General features: G+C 51.6%; 2 protein-coding genes across 4 annotated transcripts in view; one reads left to right on the plus strand and one right to left on the minus strand.

Annotated features, from left to right (window-relative positions):
* Window positions 1–786: 786 nt before the first annotated feature.
* LOC134993051 (olfactory receptor 52K2-like) lies at window positions 787–1,881 on the plus strand. Its single transcript, XM_063950839.1, has one exon. The coding sequence runs from the start codon at window positions 815–817 to the stop codon at window positions 1,829–1,831; it is 1,017 nt and encodes a 338-aa protein (XP_063806909.1). The 5' UTR covers window positions 787–814; the 3' UTR covers window positions 1,832–1,881.
* A 2,413-nt stretch (window positions 1,882–4,294) lies between these two features.
* RRM1 (ribonucleotide reductase catalytic subunit M1) overlaps window positions 4,295–25,085 on the minus strand; it is a 33,783-nt gene continuing 12,992 nt past the window's right edge. For all 3 annotated transcript variants that reach the window (XM_063950829.1, XM_063950835.1, XM_063950830.1), the window contains exons 3-19: window positions 24,076–24,253; window positions 23,792–23,892; window positions 22,942–23,001; window positions 22,818–22,857; window positions 20,343–20,505; window positions 19,644–19,785; window positions 10,633–10,716; window positions 10,168–10,329; window positions 8,103–8,182; window positions 7,797–7,998; window positions 7,144–7,293; window positions 6,792–7,013; window positions 6,615–6,691; window positions 6,317–6,452; window positions 6,137–6,232; window positions 5,749–5,937; window positions 4,295–4,700 (exon numbers count right to left, since the gene is read on the minus strand). In XM_063950829.1, coding sequence (XP_063806899.1) covers window positions 4,518–4,700; window positions 5,749–5,937; window positions 6,137–6,232; window positions 6,317–6,452; window positions 6,615–6,691; window positions 6,792–7,013; window positions 7,144–7,293; window positions 7,797–7,998; window positions 8,103–8,182; window positions 10,168–10,329; window positions 10,633–10,716; window positions 19,644–19,785; window positions 20,343–20,505; window positions 22,818–22,857; window positions 22,942–23,001; window positions 23,792–23,892; window positions 24,076–24,253 — 2,265 coding nt within the window. In that variant the 3' untranslated portion in view covers window positions 4,295–4,517. The remainder of the gene's footprint in view (window positions 4,701–5,748; window positions 5,938–6,136; window positions 6,233–6,316; window positions 6,453–6,614; window positions 6,692–6,791; window positions 7,014–7,143; window positions 7,294–7,796; window positions 7,999–8,102; window positions 8,183–10,167; window positions 10,330–10,632; window positions 10,717–19,643; window positions 19,786–20,342; window positions 20,506–22,817; window positions 22,858–22,941; window positions 23,002–23,791; window positions 23,893–24,075; window positions 24,254–25,085) is intronic.

The following is a 25,085-nucleotide window of genomic DNA, read 5'->3' on the forward strand; positions in this document are numbered from 1 at the left end:
TCCTCAGCGTAATAACAGTCATAGATAACAGAGCCCTGGTCCCCAGCGTAATAACAGTCATAGATTACAGTGCCCCGGTCCCCAGCGTAATAACAGTCATAGATCATCACAGTGCCCCGGTCCCCAGCGTAATAACAGTCATAGATTACAGTGCCCCGGTCCCCAGCGTAATAACAGCCATAGATTACAGTGTACCAGGTCCCAGCGTAATAACAGTCATAGATTACAGTGCCCCGGTCCCCAGCGTAATAACAGTCATAGATTACAGTGTACCAGGTCCCAGCATAATAACAGTCATAGATCGATGTCCCTGGCCCCTACGTAATTAGGGTAACCTAGTAATACAGGACACAGAATGCAGCCCCCTCCGACACTTCTGTACCTTGTAGTCATAGTCACCCACCAGATTGCAGCAGCAGGAGTGTGGTGTCCTCCCACCATTCTCACCTGGGTAACATGACAATCAGTCTCCTCCATCTACATGACCGCACTTGTACTTTGGAGTCATTTACATTATACAGAGAATTAAGCGATTCTGGTCCCCCCCCCCCCCCCCCCCATACAAGTGACTTGTGTTCATAGCCTGATTACGGAGGATGTCCCAGTCTGTAAGTAGTACATAGGATGCTGCTATTCTTGCATGTGACAAAATAAATTATAGAACACCCCCTTCCATTCCACCAGGGGCCCCCCTGTCTTCAGTGCCCCGAGTACCCCCAAGGCTTAAACCAACCCTGCTTGTGTTACGAACTAGAATCCATGTCATGTGTCATCTCCCCCCAGGTGTCTGGCCATGACTTGACCAGCGGCCGCCATGAACGCCACGCTTTGTTCTCACCAGGAATTCACCTTGGATGGCTTCCCAAGCTTCCACAAGATCAGGCGTCTTCTGTTCATCCCGTTCTTCCTCATCTACATGGTGATCCTGGTCACCAACGGTCTAATCATCCACACAGTGAGGATGGAGAGCTCTCTGCACGCCCCAATGTACGTCCTGATCTCCATGCTGTCCGCCATCAACATCTGCGGCACCACCACCATCATGCCCAAGATGCTCCTCGGGTTCCTCTTCGGACTCAACCGCATCTCTCTGACTGGCTGCTTGGTGCAAATGTTCTTCATCTACTTCATCATCATGATGGACTGCAACGTACTGCTGATGATGGCGCTGGACAGGTACATCGCCGTCTGCAAGCCGCTGCGCTATTCCCACATCATGAGCAATCACAGGCTGCTTCAGCTGACCATCGCGGCCGTCATACGCAGCGTCTCCTTCGTCAGCCCGGTCATCTACCTGGCGTCCATCGTGCATTTCTGCAGCTCCAACACCATCCGCCACTTCGCTTGTGAGCACATGGCCCTGCTGCATCTGGCGTGCGGGAACATCTCCAGGAACAAGTTGGCAGGGCTGAGCCTGAGGGTGATCTCCATCATATTTGACATGTCATTCCTCTCCACCTCGTACGGGAGCATCATCAGAGCTGCACTAAGGATCTCCACCGGGACGCTGAGGCACAAAGCCCTGCACACCTGTGGGACCCACGCTCTGGTCATTCTCATCGTCTACTTCTTCAGTCTGTCCTCATCCATCGTCTACAGGGTGTCTGGCTCAGTCACCCCCGACACCCACAATCTTCTCAGTGCCATCTACCTACTCATCCCTGCCCTGATCAACCCACTAATATACGGCCTGAGGACCAATGAGATAAGGTGCAAGATACTGAGAACATTAGGCCACAGAAGTCCCTTCACCAACCAGATAAGAACAATTGCTGCTGCCTCAAAAGGAGGTTTGGGGACCAGTGGAGGAGATCCCTGGCCAGAGGGGTGACACACTAGTAGGATCTGGAGACATAAGCAGTAGGATAAAATGCTTTTCATAATTACCATTTACAAATAAAAATAAATTAACCTGATATAACTTGTCTGCTCTGGCCTGGTGGGGAATTAGAGTGAGTTAGAGAACATCACACACGTGAGGTCTTGTTACTTTAGTTATTGACCCAGCCACGGATTTAGGTGTCTTGCAGACTATGGACCTCCAATACCACAGACAAGAGCAGCGAGCCGGCCACAACCATTTGTACACATTTCATAATCTGCATTTAACTGTTTAATGAATCAAACTAAAATATTCTGGACAGCGCGGGTGCGGTAGGATAGCGGGGAGTCTGCCGTTGTATACGGGCAGGAGTTTAGGTTACAGGGAAAGGCATGATTCTATGGGAATGTGACTGAACCGTGTTACGGTGGCACTGGCAGCAACACATCTCAGGCTGCATGGTTATGGGGACCGGCGCTGCAGTTAGTGGAAAGTAATTCCCATCCTTTCATATTTATAGGTGTTTGAAAGCCAAATAAAAGTCCTTTGCAATGTTCCTATTCCAGCAGTAAGTCTCCCCATGTGCGGTGCCTATCCCTTCTGTCCTAGGTCACAGGAAGAGTCCGCAGGCTGTAGCTATACTGTGGGCACCTTCTGCTACAGGGCAGGCGCGATGCAGAGTTACAACTGGGAGCTGTTTCAGCCTTTTGTGCAACACATTAAACTCTGCCGGTCCATCCAGAGTCACTAACACCAGAGGTCCCCAAACGCGGTCCTCACCACACACCAACAGTCCAGGTTTTACATATACCCATGGCTCAGAATAGATTTTTTAATCAAATTGACTGTGGTACTGATGAAGTCATCTGTATCCAAGCATGGATATACGTAAAACTTGGACTGTTGGGGTGCCTTGAGAACCTCTGGGCTAAGTCTATTGCTCTGATGCCGATAACCTCACACAGGAAGCATTGCGGGTATAGGGACATAGCGCCCCGTAACGTGTCACATGACTGTCTCCCCAGCCAGACCGTAAGAGGGTGTGTGTGTGCATGGCAGCACCATATACATATACGCCAAGCTGCGGCATGGTGAGGGCAGGTATTGGGAAATAGTCCTTCACTTATCATTGGTCAGACGTGAAGGATCTACTGGAGGCCTGACCAGGCGTCCGCTTTCATTTCTATACGGTACTACAGAAATAGAACATACAACACATCCGATTACCATGGCCTACGCCACCTTATGTTCAGCTCCCAGACCCCATCACTGCCCCACATCTGCTTAAGGGAGCGATGCATCAAGCCTTGGAGAGTGATAAAGTGCAGACTCTGCCCAAATCTGTTTCTGTGATATCATATACTGTGCTAGATAAAGGTGTCGGATGCTGATGCTTGGCGCAACTTCTCCACTTTCTCTCTCGCCAAGGCTTGACACTTCTTCCTCCATTATATGGATATATTTCCTAGTGATGAGCGGATTCGGTTTTACTCTGTTCTCAAAACAGAATCTTATTGGCTATCCAAAACACGTGACATCAGTGGGTCAATAAGATTCTGTTTTGAGAACCGAGTAAAACCGAATCCGCTCAATAAAGTCCAATACTAAAACTGGTTGTATTTTTCTACTACACCCCAAACATACAGCTAGACTCATGTACACCCTAGAGCAATAGTTCCTAAACTCCGTCCTCAAGGCACCCTAACAGTACAGGTTTTAAGGATATCCATGCTTAAGCACAAATGCTTAATTAGTACCTCAATTTGATTATACCATCTGTGCACAAAACTGGATATCCTTAAAACCTGGACTGTTAAGAGTGCCTTGAGGACTAGAGGTCCTAGAGACACAAGAAGCTAGAATAAATGGTGCAGACAGTGACAACCAAGGTAAAACCGCTATATAGGGTTACCCTGAACAGCACAGAAAGCCCCAATATCCTTCCTTGCATTCAGGTGGGTCCAGCGAGAGGATCATTAGAGCTTCCTTCCCTAAATAGCACGTATGCACCGCACACAGGACGCCAACTCAAGTGTTCTATGCGGCAGGAACACACAGACATCCACACTCAAAATAAGCCCCAGGGACAAAGGCTTCTATGGAATTCCAGCTGATGTTCCGCACAAGAGGTAAGACTCAAATACGTAAGTAAGGTCGGGTCACTTGCAGAGGTGGGATCAGTGAGGGGGACACAGTAGACCTGTGCGGGAATCTGAAGGCAGCAGCCATAAAATCTGTAGTATAAGCAGACGTCCCTCAAACAGCTAAACGTTGAGCGTACCATGAAATGTGACTCACGCATTTTACTTTCCGTAACCACACCCCCAACACAAACCTGTTCACGCACCCTGCCAGGATACAATCATTTATACACAAGTGCTGTGCATCAATGTGCAGCATTCACCAGCACCAGCGCCCGGGAGGATTACCCCGTCCCCCAAAACACAATGAAAGGATTCGGCACGGAAATCATTGCTTTGTAGAAAACAATTAATTAATTTCTAGCACAGTGAAGAATGGTGGAGTAGTAACAGCACTCCTGACCTGCAGATACATGTAGAGACTGCAAGCCCAAACGCAGAGACTACAGGAAGGTAGAAGGACACCACACACGGACAGCCCAGCCCAGTTCCCAGTCTTTGATCCAGTTTGTGTTCCTCGGAGCGGCCGCTCCCATCAGATGGTTTCAGCTCCGCTACGAGCCGCACATTAGACATTCGTCGCGGTTTTCCAGAGAACACACCATGGCGGCCTTGTTACGCTCCTCCTTTTCAGTCTCCTCTTTGGAGCTCTCTTTTAGCTTCTCCTTGTTTAGTGTAAACTGGATGGGGTTGGCGGCAGGCCGGGTTCGGAGATAGTACATGCCGGTCTTCAATCCCTGCCAAAAAGAGAAGACGTGTGAGAAAGGAGCCATGTGTCCTGGCTAACACTAATGATATCCGTGCAATAGTTACACCAGAATAATGATTACGGAGGGAAGCCCAGCCTAATGATAGATGCCCGCACCTAGAACTCAGACTGGGGGGGGGGTCTCACTATGCTACGAGTAACCAGGATACATCACACCAAATGTTTCATGTGAATGAACAGATGCAGGCCGCACCTGACTCTGGCGTATCGCAGCCACCCAGGGGGTGCTCGCAAATTAGCACAGTCTATATTCTGCACGTTATCCAGGCACTGTGCCATGAGAACGCTCCACAGTCATTTACACATCCCATCACCTCCCAGATCTACCCACCACCCTAATCTGTCCAATCTGCAGGCTTTATCGCAGCCAGCTCCAGATATTTGGCACGTTGGCTTCATGCTCAGGCTAACACCAATCTGTGGCACGTGTCATTGCCTGTCCAATGGCTACAAACACGTGAACAGGACCACAGACCCTGCATAACATGGCAACATTAAATGGTTTGCTCATCTTCCACTCGAACGGAAGCTTTGCAATCCAAAGCGCAGAACTCGTTCCTCATGGTGCTACGAACCATGGCAATACCTGGTGCAGGTGAACGAGTTCATGCATGAGCTGCTGAGGGGGGCGCGACTCCTCAGGAAGGAGGGGGGCGCGACTCCTCAGGAAGGAGGGGGGCGCGACATCTCAACCTGTCCCTTGTTTTTGTCACGGTTAGCTGCCCCCTGGTGACTGGTTGACTGCAGTGTGAGTAGAGTGCTGCACGTCACGGAGGAGAAGCTGGCATTTTGGTGTTACCCCTCGGCGGGTGACACCTGGGAGCAGCCTTCACCCTTCACCCTCATAGTGACTTGACTGCTGTGATCCTACTGGACTCCTAGTGGAGGAACCGCTGAATGTTTCATGTCTTAGATCGCCCGATCTTCCCACAACTTGTTCCTACAAGGCAGCTGCAGGAAGCGCAGCAAATGAAGCACTGAATGTGTAACCCCATCCCCCTCCATGCATGACCTACCAGCTTCCAGCCGTAGAAGTGCATACTGGTCAGCTTGCCGTAGTTGGGCTCCGCCACGTGGATGTTTAGAGACTGGCTCTGGTCAATGAAGGCTCCTCTGTCGGCGGCCATCTGAATGATGGTTTTCTGGGAAATTTCCCAGACCGTCTTGTAGAGCTCTTTCAGGTCATCGGGGATCTCGTCAATAGTCTGGGGGGACACGATGGTGAGAGCAGAAATTAAAATAGATGTAGTAAGATTCTCACACAGACAGATGGACAGGAAATGGTGTCAACGCAACTTACATTCAAATCCGCAACAAAGGAAGTCATAGAAGTTTATTAACCAAAAACATAAGAATCCTAATACTGCGATTAATGCGTTATGGTAACAAAGGGGACGGCGGTACCTGAACGGAGCCGTTGCAGCCAATTATCCGATTCTTCATTTCTTCATCCCACAGACCTCGCTCCGTCAGATCTTTCATCAAGTGCGGGTTCACAATCTAAGCGGAGAAACAGGACAGTGTTTACAGGTGGGATTCTGCCGCGGGCAACGCAACACCTGCCACAGGGTCAGCCGACCTTACCTGGAACTCCCCGGACAGGACCCTGCGGGTATAGATGTTGCTGGTGTAGGGCTCAATGGACTCATTGTTGCCCAGTATCTGTGCGGTGGAGGCAGTGGGCATTGGCGCTAGGAGGAGGCTGTTCCTAATACCGTATCTGCAAGATGGATCAGTAATAAACACTCGGTACAATCTACCATGGGGGCACAAACTGCATTCATTGTACGGACACCAATTGTGACGGACACAGACAGAAGGTTGTGTTACGCCTGGGTATAACACTCCTGACACATGTTCTCAGTCGCAGACACTGACTCACTTGGCAATCTTCTCTTTCAGCGGCGTCCAGTCCCACAGCGCGGTGGGCGTGACGTTCCACATGTCGTGCTGCAGGATCTGGTGGGAGAGACAACACGAATGTTAGCCACAGTCATTGGTAGAAGAGTGTATGAGCCTCTATTACTATATTCCGGCAATGAGAACCATCGCTCCTTACCCCTTTGCTAACAGGAGACCCCTCATAGGTGTCGTAGGCTCCGAGCTCTTTAGCCAGCTCACAGCTGGACTCCAGCGCGGCGTAATAAATGGTCTCAAAGATCTGCTTGTTCAGTAACTGGGCCTCGGGGCTCTCAAACGGGTATCGCATGAGGATAAAGGCGTCGGCCAGACCCTGCACTCCGATTCCTATCGGACGGTGCTTCTTGTTTGAGTATTCGGCCTGTGGGCAGAGAGAAGGAGGAGGTCAAATGGAAAATGATGCAATAGTGGAGTCCAAGTGACCACTGGCTGCAAATCCTGGGCATGACTGCAAGACGGGCGACTGGGTACAGGGTTTCCCAAGGACTCACCTCGGGAACAGGGTAGAAGTTGATTTCTATTATTTTGTTCAGGTTCCGGACAACGACCCTGGTGACATCTGCCAGCTTCTTGAAGTCAAAGGTGCGTTCAGGAGTCACGTACATGTTCAGGGCGAGGGAGGCCAAGTTACAGACGGCAACCTGCATTGGGGGGCCACACGAGACAAGACACATTAATAACGGCACAGAGCCCTGCAAGGGGGCCACACAAGACGCATTAATAACGGCACATAGAGCCCTGCGAGGAGGCCACACGAGACATGACATTAATAACACAGAGCCCTTCGAGGGGGCCACACGAGACATGACATTAATAACACAGAGCCCTTCGAGGGGGCCACACGAGACGCATTAATAACGGCACAGAGCCCTGCGGGGAGGGGGGGGGCACACAAGATGAGACATTAATAACAGAGAGCCCTGCGAGGGGGCGATACGAGACAAGACATTAATAACGGCACATAGAGCCCTGCAAGGGGGCCACACTAGACAAGACATTAATAACAGAGCCCTGCGAGGAGGCCACACGAGAAGAGACATTGATAACAGAGCCCTGCAAGGTGGCCACACGAGACGAGACATTAATAACGGCACATACAGCAGCGGCTGTTACATCCGACAGGTGTGTAACATATGGCACCCACCTCATCGTCGCTGGAGTACTCCACGATCTCCGTACACAGGTTACTGCACTTAATGGTGCCCAGGTTCTGCTGGTTGCTCTTGCGGTTACACGAGTCCTTGTAGAGCATGTACGGCGTGCCAGTTTCTGTCTGAGACTCGATGATGGCGTACCATAGCTGCTGGGCTTTCACCACCTTGCGTGCCCGCCCCTCTTTCTCATACCTGCGGCACACGTAGTTACTAGCACATGCTCCGCAATACGCAACCACCACAGTATATCTATGGACAGGTTACAGTGACTGCACGATATAGGAACAATCACCTACCTTCCATATAACTCTTCAAACTTCTCTCCCCAAACTTCCTCCAGGCCCGGACACTCGTGAGGACACATCAGAGACCAGTCCTGTAGGAGAGAGGATGTTAGGAGAGAAAACACAAGGACTCTGGGTAGGTATTAGGGGTGTCCCCTGCTATATGCCTCAGATTCTGCCACAATGGGTGTTGTACTGAGCAAAGAGCTGCAAAATCAGAGCCCCACAATAAAACAACAATCTGTAGGTGAGCGCCATAACTTTTACCAAATGCCCAGTAGTCTCGCCGTGTCACTAGGATCACACCCAGACCCGGCTCACCACGTCACTAGGATCACACCCAGACCCGGCTCACCACGTCACTAGGATCACACCCAGACCCGGCTCACCACGTCACTAGGATCACACCCAGACCCGGCTCACCACGTCACTAGGATCACACCCAGACCCGGCTCACCGCGCAAGCGCCCACACACCCAGACCCAGCTCACCATGTCACTAGGATCACACCCAGACCCGGCTCACCATGTCACTAGGATCACACCCAGACCCGGCTCACCATGTCACTAGGATCACACCCAGACCCGGCTCACCATGTCACTAGGATCACACCCAGACCCGGCTCACCATGTCACTAGGATCACACCCAGACCCGGCTCACCATGTCACTAGGATCACACCCAGACCCGGCTCACCATGTCACTAGGATCACACCCAGACCCGGCTCACCATGTCACTAGGATCACACCCAGACCCGGCTCACCATGTCACTAGGATCACACCCAGACCCGGCTCACCATGTCACTAGGATCACACCCAGACCCGGCTCACCATGTCACTAGGATCACACCCAGACCCGGCTCACCATGTCACTAGGATCACACCCAGACCCGGCTCACCATGTCACTAGGATCACACCCAGACCCGGCTCACCATGTCACTAGGATCACACCCAGACCCGGCTCACCATGTCACTAGGATCACACCCAGACCCGGCTCACCATGTCACTAGGATCACACCCAGACCCGGCTCACCGCGCAAGCGCCCACACACCCAGACCCGGCTCACCATGTCACTGGGATCGCACCCAGACCCGGTATACCGAGTAAGCGCCAACACACCCAGACCCGGCTCACCGCGCAAGCACCATCACACCCAGACCCGGCTCACCATGTCACTGGGATCGCACCCAGACCCGGCTCACCGCGCAAGCGCCAACACACCCCTGACCCGGCTCACCGAGCAAGCGCCATCACACCCACTCGGCTCACCGAGCAAGCGCCATCACACCCAGACTCGGCTCACCGAGCAAGCGCCAACAAACCCCAGACCCGGCTCACCAAGCAAGCGCCATCACACCCAGACCCGGCTCACCGAGCAAGCGCCATCACACCAGACCCGGCTCACAGCGCAAGCGCCCACACCCCCAGACCCGGCTCACCGCGCAAGCGCCCACACCCCCAGACCCGGCTCACCGCGCAAGCGCCCACACCCCCAGACCCGGCTCACCGCGCAAGCGCCCACACCCCCAGACCCGGCTCACCGCGCAAGCGCCCACACCCCCAGACCCGGCTCACCGCGCAAGCGCCCACACCCCCAGACCCGGCTCACCGCGCAAGCGCCCACACACCCAGACCCGGCTTCCGCGCAAGCGCCCACACACCCAGACCCGGCTCACCGCGCAAGCGCCCACACACCCAGACCCGGCTCACCGTGCAAGCGCCAACACACCCAGACCCGGCTCACCGTGCAAGCGCCAACACACCCAGATCCGGCTCACCATGTCACTGGGCTTACACCCAGATCCGGCACACCGAGCAAGCAGCATCATACCCAGACCCGGCTCACCGAGCAAGCAGCATCATACCCAGACCCGGCTCACCGAGCAAGCAGCATCATACCCAGGTGAGGCTCACTGTGCAAGCGCCACTACACCCAGATTCGGCTCACTGGACCCAGAGTCTGCTCAGTACGTAAATGTGAGACTAATGAACATGTCAGTGTATGATCAGAGGGCAGAACGGCATACAAGGGCAATTAGTTTTCCTATAGTACAGAGAGTCCAGTGTTCCGCACCTGATTAGATTCCACACGTTTCATGAAGAGATCTGGGATCCACAGGGCATAGAAGAGATCTCTTGCTCGTTGTTCCTCTTTCCCAGTGTTCTTCTTCAGGTCCAGGAAGTCAAACACGTCGTAGTGCCATGGCTCCAAGTAGATGGCGAATGCCCCGGGTCTCTGTAACGAGTCCGGCAAAATCCCAATCACGTCACGCAATATACGAACAGGAGCATTTAACTCGCCTCATGAAGTGACAGACTGACATACACAATGAGGAAGGTGGGAGATAGACAGATAGACCCACGTTACACCATCGTGCCATCAGATCAGAGACCAACAGCGGAAACATTCACCTACCCAGAGATACCCAACACTACCGCACAAACATTCTTACAGAGACTAAAGATATAAATGGTGATTTACGTTCTGTGGATTCTGCGGTTATAATACACAGCGGTGTCAGCCGGCCGCACTACAAACCTTATTTCCTCCCTGATCCACGTAGCGAGCAGTGTTGTTGTAGACGCGTAACATTGGGACAAGGCCATTGGAATTTCCGTTTGTCTAGAGATCAAGACCAAATGATTAGTAGTATCCAGAGAAAAATACACACGCTTCCATTAGCATCTAATTCAGTGTTTCCCAAACGTTCCTGAATCACGTCCCCCTAGAGCAGGGCTGGCCAAACCGGTCCTCGAGATCTACCAACAGTTCATGTTTTCCAGTCCTCCTGGAGATCTGTAGAATGGTCAGTTAGGAATGAATGCAGCACATCTTAATTAGTAATGACTACACCTGTGCACCAGATAGGTAATCTGGAAAATGTGACCTGTTGGTAGATCTCGAGGACTGGTTTGGCCAGCTCTGCCCTAGAGTATCAGCATTTTTGTCACGGCACCCATAGGCAAAAAGTTTCTTATACCCCTTTCAGACAGAACATGAAATTACCGGGTGAAGTAATTTCATGAAACACGCGGGTCCTTTTTCTGTGTGAAAGGGTCGGACCCGTGTTGTAATTCCCGGGACTTCGACCATGGAATTTACCAGGGCCGGAGACACGGGAATTATGACAACACGGGTTGATCCTTTCACACAGACAAAATACCCGTGTTGATCTGCAAATTACTGGGTCAAAATTTTCGACCTGGTAATTTGCATGTCTGTGTAAAAGGGGCTGGGGGGGTAAGGCAGGTCCCGGCAAAACGACCCGGCACTGAAATTGCCGGGACTTTCAGGCTTTTCTGTCTAGAAAGGGTATTACTGAGAAATTCAGGACAAATTATCAAAGTAAATTGTGCTCTTCTATCATCAGGGTCTGTTATATGGTGGTGGACAGGGACCCGCGTCATACTGTATGATTGGCAGCCACCAGCAGTGGTTCATATTGATCATAAATAACTTGCTTTGGTCCTGGACCACCACCCGTGGCGCCCAGTTTGGGAACTACCACATTGAATTGCTACCAGAGAAGCCCATATTAGAGAGCTTTAAAAATAAGAATTTACTTACCGATAATTCTATTTCTCGGAGTCCGTAGTGGATGCTGGGGTTCCTGAAAGGACCATGGGGAATAGCGGCTCCGCAGGAGACAGGGCACAAAAAAGTAAAGCTTTACTAGGTCAGGTGGTGTGCACTGGCTCCTCCCCCTATGACCCTCCTCCAGACTCCAGTTAGGTACTGTGCCCGGACGAGCATACACAATAAGGGAGGCATTTTGAATCCCGGGTAAGACTCATACCAGCCACACCAATCACACCGTACAACTTGTGATCTAAACCCAGTTAACAGTATGACAACAGAAAGGGCCTCTTAAAGATGGCTCCTTAACAATAACCCGAATTAGTTAACAATAACTATGTACAAGTATTGCAGATAATCCGCACTTGGGATGGGCGCCCAGCATCCACTACGGACTCCGAGAAATAGAATTATCGGTAAGTAAATTCTTATTTTCTCTATCGTCCTAAGTGGATGCTGGGGTTCCTGAAAGGACCATGGGGATTATACCAAAGCTCCCAAACGGGCGGGAGAGTGCGGATGACTCTGCAGCACCGAATGAGAGAACTCCAGGTCCTCCTTTGCCAGGGTATCAAATTTGTAAAATTTTACAAACGTGTTCTCCCCCGACCACGTAGCTGCTCGGCAGAGTTGTAATGCCGAGACCCCTCGGGCAGCCGCCCAAGATGAGCCCACCTTCCTTGTGGAGTGGGCTTTTACAGTTTTAGGCTGTGGCAGGCCTGCCACAGAATGTGCAAGTTGAATTGTGTTACAAATCCAACGAGCAATCGACTGCTTAGAAGCAGGTGCGCCCAACTTGTTGGGTGCATACAATATAAACAGCGAGTCAGATTTTCTGACTCCAGCCGTCCTTGCAATGTATATTTTTAAGGCTCTGACAACGTCCAACAACTTGGAGTCCTCCAAGTCGCTAGTGGCCGCAGGCACCACAATAGGTTGGTTCAGATGAAATGCTGATACCACTTTAGGGAGAAAATGCGGACGAGTCCGCAGTTCTGCCCTATCCGAATGGAAGATTAGATAAGGACTTTTATAAGATAAAGCCGCCAATTCAGATACTCTCCTGGCAGAGGCCAGGGCTAGTAACATAGTCACTTTCAATGTGAGATATTTCAAATCCACCTTTTTCAATGGTTCAAACCAATGGGATTTGAGGAAATCTAAAACTACATTTAGATCCCACGGTGCCACCGGAGGCACCACAGGAGGCTGTATATGCAGTACTCCCTTGACAAAAGTCTGGACCTCAGGGACAGAGGCCAATTCTTTTTGGAAGAATATTGACAGGGCCGAAATTTGAACCTTAATGGATCCCAATTTGAGACCCATAGATAATCCTGATTGCAGGAAATGTAGGAAACGACCCAGTTGGAATTCCTCCGTCGGAACCCTCCGATCCTCGCACCACGCTACATATTTTCGCCAAATGCGGTGATAATGTTTCACGGTGACTTCCTTCCGTGCCTTAATCAAGGTAGGAATGACTTCTTCTGGAATGCCTTTCCCTTTTAGGATCTGGCGTTCAACCGCCATGCCGTCAAACGCAGCCGCGGTAAGTCTTGAAAAAGACAGGGACCCTGCTGTAGCAGGTCCCTTCTCAGAGGTAGAGGCCACGGTTCGTCCGTGAGCATCTCTTGAAGTTCCGGATACCAAGTCCTTCTCGGCCAATCCGGAACCACTAGTATTGTTCTTACTCTTCTTTGCCGTATGATCTTCAATACCTTTGGTATGAGCGGCAGAGGAGGAAACACATACACTGACTGGTACACCCAAGGAGTTACCAGTGCGTCCACAGCTATTGCCTGTGGATCTCTTGACCTGGCGCAATATTTGTCCAGTTTCTTGTTGAGGCGAGACGCCATCATGTCTACAATTGGTCTTTCCCAACGGTCTATTAACATGTTGAAGACTTCTGGATGTAGACCCCACTCTCCCGGATGAAGATCGTGTCTGCTGAGGAAGTCTGCTTCCCAGTTGTCCACGCCCGGGATGAACACTGCTGACAGTGCTATCACGTGATTCTCCGCCCAGCGAAGAATCTTGGCAGCTTCTGCCATTGCACTCCTGCTTCTTGTGCCGCCCTGCCTGTTTACATGGGCGACCGCCGTGATGTTGTCCGACTGAATCAACACCGGCTTTCCTTGCAGGAGAAGTTCCGCCTGGCTTAGAGCATTGTAGATTGCTCTTAGTTCCAGAATGTTTATGTGAAGAGACTTTTCCAGACTCGTCCATACTCCCTGGAAGTTTCTTACTTGTGTGACTGCTCCCCAGCCTCTCAGGCTGGCGTCCGTGGTCACCAGGATCCAATCCTGAATGCCGAATCTGCGGCCTTCTAATAGGTGAGCCTTCTGCAACCACCACAGAAGTGACACCCTTGTCTTTGGTGACAGGGTTATTCGCAGGTGCATCTGCAGATGCGACCCTGACCATTTGTCCAACAGATCCCTTTGGAATATTCTTGCATGGAATCTGCCGAATGGAATTGCTTCGTAAGAAGCCACCATTTTTCCCAGGACTCTTGTGCATTGATGTACTGACACTTTTCCTGGTTTTAGGAGGTTCCTGACCAGATCGGATAACTCCTTGGCTTTTTCCTCTGGAAGGAAAACCTTTTTCTGAACCGTGTCCAGAATCATTCCTAGGAACAGCAGACGAGTTGTCGGGATTAAATGGGATTTTGGAATATTCAGAATCCACCCGTGTTGTCTTAGCACCTCTTGAGATAGTGCTAAAGCTGTCTCCAGCTGTTCTCTGGACCTTGCCCTTATTAGGAGATCGTCCAAGTATGGGATAACTAATACGCCTTTTCTTCGAAGAAGAATCATCATCTCGGCCATTACCTTGGTAAAGACCCGAGGCGCCGTGGACAATCCGAACGGCAGCGTCTGAAACTGATAGTGACAGTTTTGAACAATGAACCTGAGGTACCCCTGGTGTGCGGGGTAAATCGGAACGTGTAGATACGCATCCTTGATGTCCAAGGATACCATAAAGTCCCCTTCTTCCAGGTTCGCTATCACTGCTCTGAGTGACTCCATCTTGAACTTGAACTTTTTTATGTAGAGGTTCAAGGACTTCAGATTTAGAATAGGCCTTACCGAGCCATCCGGCTTCGGTACCACAAATAGAGTGGAATAATACCCCTTTCCTTGTTGTAATAGGGGTACTTTGACTATCACCTGCTGAGCGTACAGCTTGTGAATGGCTTCCAACACCCTCTCCCTTTCGGAAGAGACGGTTGGTAAGGCAGACTTCAGGAAACGATGAGGAGGATCCGTCTCTAATTCCAACCTGTACCCCTGAGATATTATCTGCAGGATCCAGGGGTCTACCTGCGAGTGAGCCCACTGCGCGCTGTAATTTTTGAGACGGCCCCCCACTGTCCCCGAGTCCGCTTGAGAGGCCCCAGCGTCATGCTGAGGTTTTTGCAGGAGCCGGGGAGGGCTTCTGTTCCTGGGAAGGAGCTGCCTGTTGGTGTCTCTTCCCTCTTCCTCTGCCTCGTGGCAGGTACGACAAGCCCTTTGCTCTCTTATTTTTGTAGGAGCGAAAAGGCTGCGGTTGAAAGGTCGGTGCCTTTCTCTGTTGGGGAGTGACTTGAGGTAAAAAAGTGGATTTCCCGGCAGTAGCCGTGGCCACCAAGTCTGATAGACCAACTCCAAATAACTCCTCCCCTTTATACGGCAAAACCTCCATGTGACGTTTTGAATCCGCATCGCCTGTCCACTGTCGTGTCCATAAGGCTCTTCTGGCTGAAATGGACATAGCACTCACCCGAGATGCCAGTGTGCAAATATCCCTCTGTGCATCACGCATATAGATAAATGCATCCTTTATTTGTTCTAACGACAGTAAAACATTGTCCCTATCTAGGGTATCAATATTTTCAATCAGGGATTCTGACCAAACTACTCCAGCACTGCACATCCAGGCAGTTGCTATAGCTGGTCGTAGTATAACACCTGCATGTGTGTATATATTCTTTTGAATAACTTCCATCTTTCTATCTGATGGATCCTTAAGTGCGGCCGTCTCAGGAGAGGGTAACGCCACTTGTTTGGATAAGCGTGTGAGCGCCTTGTCCACCTTAGGGGGTGTTTCCCAGCGCGCCCTAACCTCTGGCGGGAAAGGGTATAATGCCAATAACTTTTTTGAAATTATCAACTTTTTATCAGGAGCAACCCACGCTTCATCACACACGTCATTTAATTCTTCTGATTCAGGAAAAACTGTTTGTAGTTTTTTCACACCATACATAATACCCTGTTTTACGGTATCTGTAGTATCAGCTAAATGTAACGTCTCCTTCATTGCCAAAATCATATAACGTGTGGCCCTACTGGAAAATACGTTTGAATTTCTACCGTCGTCACTGGAATCAGTGCCCGTGTCTGGGTCTGTGTCGACCGACTGAGGCAAAGGGCGTTTTACAGCCCCTGACGGTGTTTGAGGCGCCTGGACAGGCATTAATTGATTGTCCGGCCGCCTCATGTCCTCAACTGACTGTTTAAGGGAAGATAAACCATCACGTAATTCCACAAATAAAGGCATCCATTCTGGTGTCGACCCCCTGGGGGGTGACATCTGCATATTTGGCAATTGCTCCGCCTCCACACCAATATCGTCCTCATACATGTCGACACCACGTACCGACACACACCGCAAACTCACAGGGAATGCTCTAATGAAGACAGGACCCACTAGCCCTTTTGGGGAGACAGAGGGAGAGTCTGCCAGCACACACCACAAAGCGCTATATATACAAGGGATATCCTTATATTAAGTGCTCCCTTATAGCTGCTTTAATATATATATATATATAGCCATTAATGTGCCCCCCCTCTCTGTTTTACCCTGTTTCTGTAGTGCAGTGCAGGGGAGAGACCTGGGAGCCGTTCTGACCAGCGGAGCTGTGACAGAAAATGGCGCCGTGTGCTGAGGAGATAGGCCCCGCCCCTTTTTCGGCGGGTTCTTCTCCCGCTATTTTTCCAGTCAGGCAGGGGTTAAATATCTCCATATAGCCCCTATGGGCTATATGTGAGGTATTTTTAGCCTTGTATAAGGTTTATATTTGCCTCTCAGAGCGCCCCCCCCCAGCGCTCTGCACCCTCAGTGACTGCCCAGTGAAGTGTGCTGAGAGGAAAATGGCGCACAGCTGCAGTGCTGTGCGCTACCTTATGAAGACTGAGGAGTCTTCAGCCGCCGGTTTCCGGACCTCTTCACGCTTCAGCATCTGCAAGGGGGTCGGCGGCGCGGCTCCGGGACCGGACTCCACGGCTGGGCCTGTGTTCGATCCCTCTGGAGCTAATGGTGTCCAGTAGCCAAGCAGCAAATCCACTCTGCATGCAGGTGAGTTTACTACTTTCCCCCTAAGTCCCACGTTGCAGTGATCCTGTTGCCAGCAGGACTCACTGTAAAGAAAAAAACCTAAACTAAACTTTCTCTAAGCAGCTCTTTAGGAGAGCCACCTAGATTGCACCCTTCTCGTTCGGGCACAAAATCTAACTGGAGTCTGGAGGAGGGTCATAGGGGGAGGAGCCAGTGCACACCACCTGACCTAGTAAAGCTTTACTTTTTTGTGCCCTGTCTCCTGCGGAGCCGCTATTCCCCATGGTCCTTTCAGGAACCCCAGCATCCACTTAGGACGATAGAGAAAAACTATTCTATGAAGAATACAGTGCACACAGACATCCTGTGTAGGGGAAGCAGTTAGCTTCCCGACAAACAGGATCCCGGCGGTCGATATACAGACGCAGGGATCCCGAAGGATGCAATACTGTCGTCTACATACCGACGCCACTCAGGATGCCGGCGTCACAATACAGACAGCTGGCATCCAGATCGTCCTGACACGCTGCCATCCTGCCGCGGGGTATGCAGGGTTTAGGCAGAAGAATGGGGGTTAGGCTGCAGGGCCAAGAAGATTAGGGACCGGGGGAAGGAGGGTTAGGTTTAGACAGCGGGGAAGGGAGGGTTAGGGACCAAGCGGGAAGGGTTAGGTTTAGGCAGCTGGGAAGGGAGGGTTAGTGACCAAGCGGGGAGGGTTAGGTTTAGGCAGCGGGGAAGGGAGGGTTAGTGACCAAGCGGGGAGGGTTAGGTTTAGGCAGCGGGGAAGGGAGGGTTAGGGACCAAGCGGGGAGGGTTAGGGACCAAGCGGGGAGGGTTAGGTTTAGGCAGCGGGGAAGGGAGGGTTAGGGACCAAGCGGGGAGGGTTAGTAGGCTTAGGCAGCGGGGAAGGGAGGGTTAGGTACCAAGCGGGGAGGGTTAGGTTTAGGCATCGGGGAAGGGAGGGTTAGGTTTAGGCAGCAGGGAAGGGAGGGTTAGGTTTAGGCAGCGGGGAAGGGAGGCTTAGGGACCAATCGGGGAGGGTTAGGTTTAGGCAGCGGGGAAGGGAGGGTTAGGGACCAATCGGGAAGGGTTAGGTTTAGGCAGCGGGGAAGGGAGGGTTAGGGACCAAGCGGGGAGGAGTTAGGTTTAGGCAGCGGGGGAGGGTTAGGGACCAAGCGGGGAGGGTTAGGTTTAGGCAGCGGGGAAGGGAAGGTTAGTGACCAAGCGGGGAGGGTTTGTAGGCTTAGGCAGCGGGGAAGGGAGGGTTAGGGACCAAGCGGGGAGGGTTAGGGACCAAGCAGGAAGGGTTAGGCAGCTGGGAAGGGTTGGTTAGTGACCAAGCGGGGAGGGTTAGGTTTAGGCAGCGGGGAACCAAGCGGGGAGGGTTAGGTTTAGGCAGCGGGGAAGGGAGGGTTAGGGACCAAGCGGGGAGGGTTAGGTTTAGGCAGAGGGGAAGGGAGGGTTAGGGACCAAGCGGGGAGGGTTAGGTTTAGGCAGAGGGGAAGGGAGGGTTAGGGACCAAGCGGGAAGGGTTAGGTTTAGGTAGCGGGGGAAGGGAGGGTTAGGGACCAAGCGGGTAGGGTTAGGTTTAGGCAGAGGGAAAGGGAGGGTTAGGGACCGGGGGAAGGAGGGTTAGGTTTAGGCAGAGGGGAAGGGAGGATTAGGGACCGGGGGAAGGAGGGTTAGGTTTAGGCAGCGGGGAAGGGATGGTTAGGGACCAAGCAGGAAGGGTTAGGTTTAGGCAGCTGGGAAGGGAGGGTTAGGGACCAAGCAGGAAGGGTTAGGTTTAGGCAGCTGGGAAGGGAGGGTTAGGGACCAAGCGGGAAGGGTTAGGGTTTAGGCAAAGGGTAAGGGAGGGTTAGGCACCACCGGGGAGGGTTAGGTTTAGGCAGCGGGGAAGGGAGGGTTAGGGACCAAGCGGGGAGTGTTAGGTTTAGGCAGCGGGGAAGGGAGGCTTAGGGACCAAGCGGGGAGTGTTAGTAGGCTTACTGGAGGGCTGTCGGGATTCTGATGGACGGGATGCCTCTGTCGGTATTCTAACCGCCGGCATCCCGTCCATCTGGAAATCATACTGAACCCCTGTATAGACCATGACAGATCTTCCCTTCCTTGCTCACAGGAGGACTTTACCCGTCTCTTCAGGCTTTTATAAAATCTTATGTAAATGTTTGCAGTGTACCAGTATTTCCAGCGCTGACCAACATAATCAAGTCTGCAGGACAGAACCCACTGCCTACTGTAATACCCCGCCACACACAGATGAGCCTATTCTTGCACAGGAGACTTGTAGCTTTCCCAGCGCTACCTGCTCCATTCAATGCACTGAGGACAATGGTGTTCGAGGGGCCTGTAGGTAGGAATTAACCCACACACAGCTATCCCCGTAGAATCAGAGCACTCTGCATGCAGACAGGTGTAAAGCTGAATCTGGGTATGGAGGAGGGAGGGGGGTAGGGTTCTGCTGATGCTCCTCCTGCGTCAGCCTGACCACCTAGAGGAGACGTGACGCAGGGGGTATACAGGCATAGCCAGCTGTGGGCGTGGCTCACCAGTTAAAGGCCAACATGCACAGAGATCCTGTTACCTACCTGCAACACGCTGGACAGCGCAACCCAACTGGAGAACACAGAAGACAAAGTAACACTCACCCCAGCAATGTAACTCCCAGTGGCTCGTATACAGCTGACGGCGACACCAATCCCGCCGGCAGACTTGGATATCAGGGCACATTGCTTCAATGTGTCATAAATGCCTTCGATGCTGTCATCTTTCATACAGAGCAGGAAGCAGCTGGGGGAGAGGACGCTGGTGGTTAATAGTGTCACCCGCATACACAAAGGGTTATCGCCATACACTGAATGCTATAAACAATTACAGCTGGCATTGCTACCCCAACGTATGTGCCATGCTAACGCAAAACCCACTGCATGTGACACTCCAGAATCTGACCTCTCATTTCACAGCTGAGTATTCTAACGGTGAGCGATACGTGGATCTGACCACTAGAGGGCTCCCTAGCACAGAGACGGGAGTCTCTGGTAACAAGTATTGGAGGTTGTATTGTCCCATAGAAAAGGAGATGCCTGCTCTCGATTTCAGAACGGGAAAGGTCCTCTTCCCTCCTTTCTGTATATCTATATGGGTGGCGATGTAACTAAACCAGCTACTGACATTGCCAGGGACCCGTATCCGGAGAGTCCGCGGCCTGCCAGTGAGACACAGCCAGACAGCCTGGGGTCTATTACGTACATACCAATGCATCTAGAGAGCAAGGGGTGCCTGGCTAGGGACACCTACCCGGAGAAAGGCTAGGGACACCTACCCGGAGAAAGGCTAGGGACACCTACCTGGAGAGCTGAGGCCTGTTCGTGCCAGCGTTGAAGAGCGTGGGTGACGCGTGTGTGAACCACCTCTCAGACAGCAGGTTGTACGTTTCTATAGCGGCATCAATGTCCGTCTGATGAATCCCAACGGACACCCTCATGAGCATGTGCTGGGGACGCTCGGACACTGCAAGGACAGATCACGTATTGAACCACTGGTCACAGGACTAGTCTACAAAACCTGGACATAGAGTGACCCACAACCTGACTGGTATGGCGACTCAAAACACAATTCTCTTCACAAAGTAAAAGTTAAATTACAATAGTATCATTCAGTCTAAGGGGCCAAGGCACAGGCCCTCTCCCTCCCTAACAGGAGCCGTGGCGCGGGCAGTCTCCCTCCCTACAGGGGGGAATCAATTCATAGCAATGGCCAGGAGGTGCCTCCAGAGCAAAGGAAAGCCCTTCAGTCACTACCTTACCCTAATGTTTCTCCTACCCCACAGAGCGCAGACCTGCAGGTGTAACAGAGACCGCACTGAAGGGAAATCCTGGGTTTTACGCATAAACAATCCTCTTCCATTTATTTAGGACAGACCACATTTTATCTCTCTCCTCCCCAGTTATATAACAGCCACCACCATCATCAGTACTGTCCAGGGGTGTCTCAGGTGTGACCTGTGCTCCTCAAGGTGGTCACACATAGCCCATTATTCACTGGGGGGCCTGGGGGTTATATGGTGTGAAGTACAACAATGTAACAGCAATAAATAACAGGCTATTGATTGCATTAATTAGCGGGCAGTACTACACAACGTTGCTGACAAATTGTAAAATGATTCCTCCCTTTATCACCGCTGCGTACGTACAGCTGCCATTACATTACCACTTGATACATAGGGTGCAACCGCTATTAAAATGTCTTGATTGATTTCTTTGCATGATTGATCCTCTTAAAAGCAGAAGTCAGCCTGGTTCATAGATGAAAGTCCTGGAATTTGGTACGCTAATTGTCTTCATTACCACTCCTGCTGATAGGAGCAGCTGCTTATCATATCTACATGACGCGTTCCGCATAGTCTATGTAACTATATCCAATGTAATCTATTGTTATATTAGCAGCTGTACTTAGTACTGATAGAAGGAATTACTATAGTGTTTAGTCTGCTTTCTCTCTCATTGCCAGCTCATCTTCTCCACAGCCAATCCCTAAATTGTCTGACCGTAATTTACAGAGATCAAGACAAAACTGCAAACACGCGGCTCTTCCCTGGTCTCAAAATATCTTCCACCGTGACCCCTCCGCTGTACAAGATCTGCGACTCCTCTACACTTATCGCTGGCTTCCAGTCTTCATTACAGGACATTTATCAGGTGGCAGCCCATCCGTGGAAACCTCTCCTCCACACAAAAGCTTTCCCTGGCCTCCAAAGTGTCAAGAGCAATTACCCTACCCACCTTAACTCCTCCATTCTTTCCTATTCAATTACCTCCCTTGACACAGTTCACACAAAACTTCAGTGTGTTCTTTCTATACTCAAAACAACCCTCTTACCCCAAGACCAACATAGCCCTACAACGTGGAAGCAACCTTTACAATGAATGCTGATAAAGGACACAAAGATGCTATATGAAGCCTGACGGACAATTCCAACTGAAAGGTGAAGATTGTGGAGTAGTGAAATCTGGAGAAGGGGATAAGACCGGGGTAATGGCATTAAACATCCCTCCGGCTCCGCACTGCCCATTGTACAGAAGTAAATTACAGCCATAAAAGCTTTGATGTTTTTTTAAGCTTCATCGTTTACCATTTGCTTTCTTCTGAACGCGGGACGGACAAACGTAACCGAAATCCCAGAAGTCAGATAGTTTGGTGTGATTGGAGGGATGGGTACCGATTAATCTTTTCTAGATTCTGTATACCCTTCGCACAGGTGCATTATACTAACTGTATACCTACAGATGTGTCCTCCTACATCTACCCTCAGACTCACACGGTACCAGGAGCACAGGAGGGATGTTTGGTGCGACTGCAGCAATTGTGTATGAGGACACGCCTGTACGTAACACCCCAGCTCTGGCCTGTCAATCAAGCTGGTTTTCTAAAGAGGTGGAACTGGCCACCAGTGCTCCCCACTTCTAGTAAGCTGGATAAAACATAGGGACATTATATATATATATATATATATATATATATAACTATTTTACACACACGTTAGAGCACAAGGTGTATTATTTGCAGGGATTAGCGGAGCTGCTACGTGTCAGGCACATTTACTGACAGCACCAGGATATGTGGAGACAGGACTGTAACACGTGTGTGTATAAGTGACACTGCTGTGATTCAGGGGCACAGGTCAGTATGGGAAATCCCGTCTGACTGCCTCCGATCGTACAGAGGAAGCCTATCACCACCTCCACCGCAAACGCCAGCCGCCTACGCAGTGAGAAGCAGGACGCCGCAAAGTACAACACACAGACAGAACTTTACACAATTACCTTTTCCGTTAATTTTCAGCAAATAGGAGCGTTCCAGGGTCTGCAAGAGAAGCAGAATAACGTGGGTCAGCTGTACAGGTAATATACTGTAATGTGGTTACATATTCAGCAAGTGCGTTCTTACCTTAAACCCAAAGAAGTTGTAGGAGAAGTCTCTGTCGTAGATGATGGAGGAGTTGAGGCGCTGAGGAAGACAGAACACTGATAAATGGCTGAGACCTGCACACCAGGCTAGTCCCCCCCCAGTATCCAGGACGGTAATGGAGATGACGGGACAGGTGCACTATAACACTTAGTCTCCAGGACAGAGAACTGAGTCACTGACAGATATATACTCCTCTCTGCAGAAGGTGCACTTTATACAGTCACTAAAACCGCAAGGGACACTACCAGACCGACGACATAAAGCCGACATGACGCTGTTTAGGGCTACCCTGCACTTCTATTGCAATAAGTTAACTCCGACCCCATTGCGGCACAGTTGAAGCCCCGCCCACATCTACAGGACAGTGCCCTGATGGGATCTCATACAGGTAAATAAGCCGCACCCAGTCATGTGACAGAACTGCCCACTCCCCCAATGTAACAATCCACCTATCCCCATGCAGCATTCTGTAGGACCATCTGCCACCCCCCCTCACGCACTGTGGTCACATGTGATGACGCCCCACAGTGACCTTATAATTACACTCCCAGACTGAGGCTATTTTCTGCAGCCAGTAACTTCCCACTCACCCGTCACACTGCACAGAGCGCCACAGCAGACTGACAACACATTATACTACTCTCTAAGGCAGGCATGTCCAAACTTCGTCCCTCAAGCTGTTGAGAAACTACATATCCCAGCATGCCCTGACACAGCTTTAGCATTCTCTGACAGCAAAACTGTGTCAGGGCATGCTGGGATATGTAGTTTCACAACAGCTGGAGGGCCGCGGTTTGGACATGCCTGCTCTAAGGTATAGGCGGCTTACGTCTTTGTTGGCCAGCACGATGTCCAGCGTTTCTTTGGAGACCATAGGGGAGTGACGTCTGTTCAGAGGGTTGATGTAGTTATAGAGATCTTCCATGACATCTGTAGGAGAGATCTCATGTCAGCACTGTACAGGTTACATGTAGCAGCCACGTGTGAGCTGGAGACAGCAGGGCGTGTGGGAGACTCCTGCGACAGTGGGCTCTCCTGCTTACCGAGAGCAGTAACACGTGCAGAGTCCCCATCACCTGCCACGTGCCCAGAACACAACATTACTATACACACCACTGAATATTTTCTTGGTTTCCTTGTGGAGATTGGAGACCGCGATCCGCGCAGCCAGGATGGCGTAATCCGGGTGTTTGGTGGTCAGGGTAGCTGCAGTTTCCGCTGCCAGAGTGTCCAGTTCCACTGTGGTGACGCCGCTGTACAGTCCCTGGATGACCTTCATTGTGATCTGAGCCTGCAAATGGTTTAATACAAAGTGCACCCTTAACATGAATGGTACATTGAAATCAAATATTAAAACACAACGTAAAAAGCATCACTGAGACGCAAGATAACGGCTATAACGAAGGTTTGTTTTATAAGGAAACCGCTGACCTGTGACACCGCACAAATATCCCAGCGTGACTAACCACAGCCCGGCCCTCAGCGCGCGGGACACAGCCGTCACCGCAGCCCCGGCCCTCAGCGCGCGGGACACAGCCGTCACCGCAGCCACGGCCCTCAGCGCGCGGGACACAGCCGTCACCGCAGCCCCGGCCCTCAGCGCGCGGGACACAGCCGTCACCGCAGCCCCGGCCCTCAGCGCGCGGGACACAGCCGTCACCGCAGCCCCGGCCCTCAGCGCGCGGGACACAGCCGTCACCGCAGCCCCGGCCCTCAGCGCGCGGACACAGCCGTCACCGCAGCCCCGGCCCTCAGCGCGCGGGACACAGCCGTCACCGCAGCCCCGGCCCTCAGCGCGCGGGACACAGCCGTCACCGCAGCCCCGGTCCTCAGCGCGCGGGACAGAGCCATCACCGCAGCCCCGGCCCTCAGCGCGCAGGACAGAGCCATCACCGCAGCCTGGCATGGCCCTCCGCGTGCGGAACAGAACCGTAACCCGGCATGGCCCTCAGCGTGCGGAACAGAGCCGTAACCGCAGCCCGGCATGGCCCTCAGCGTGCGGAACAGAGCTGTACAGGATATCCTTTCCTCCTCACCCAGATGAAGACACCAGACCAGAGATCATCCTTTAGGAACTTGGGGGTTGATGTATCAAGCAGTGAAAAGAGGGGAGAAGTAGACCA

The sequence above is a fragment of the Pseudophryne corroboree genome, chromosome 2 (assembly GCF_028390025.1).
Source record: "Pseudophryne corroboree isolate aPseCor3 chromosome 2, aPseCor3.hap2, whole genome shotgun sequence".
In the NCBI taxonomy this organism is placed as follows: Eukaryota; Metazoa; Chordata; class Amphibia; order Anura; family Myobatrachidae; genus Pseudophryne; species Pseudophryne corroboree.

Bases quoted from the DNA above. Each gene is read 5' to 3' on its own strand.
- LOC134993051 (XM_063950839.1), top strand. From the start codon at position 815: ATGAACGCCACGCTTTGTTCTCACCAGGAATTCACCTTGGATGGCTTC.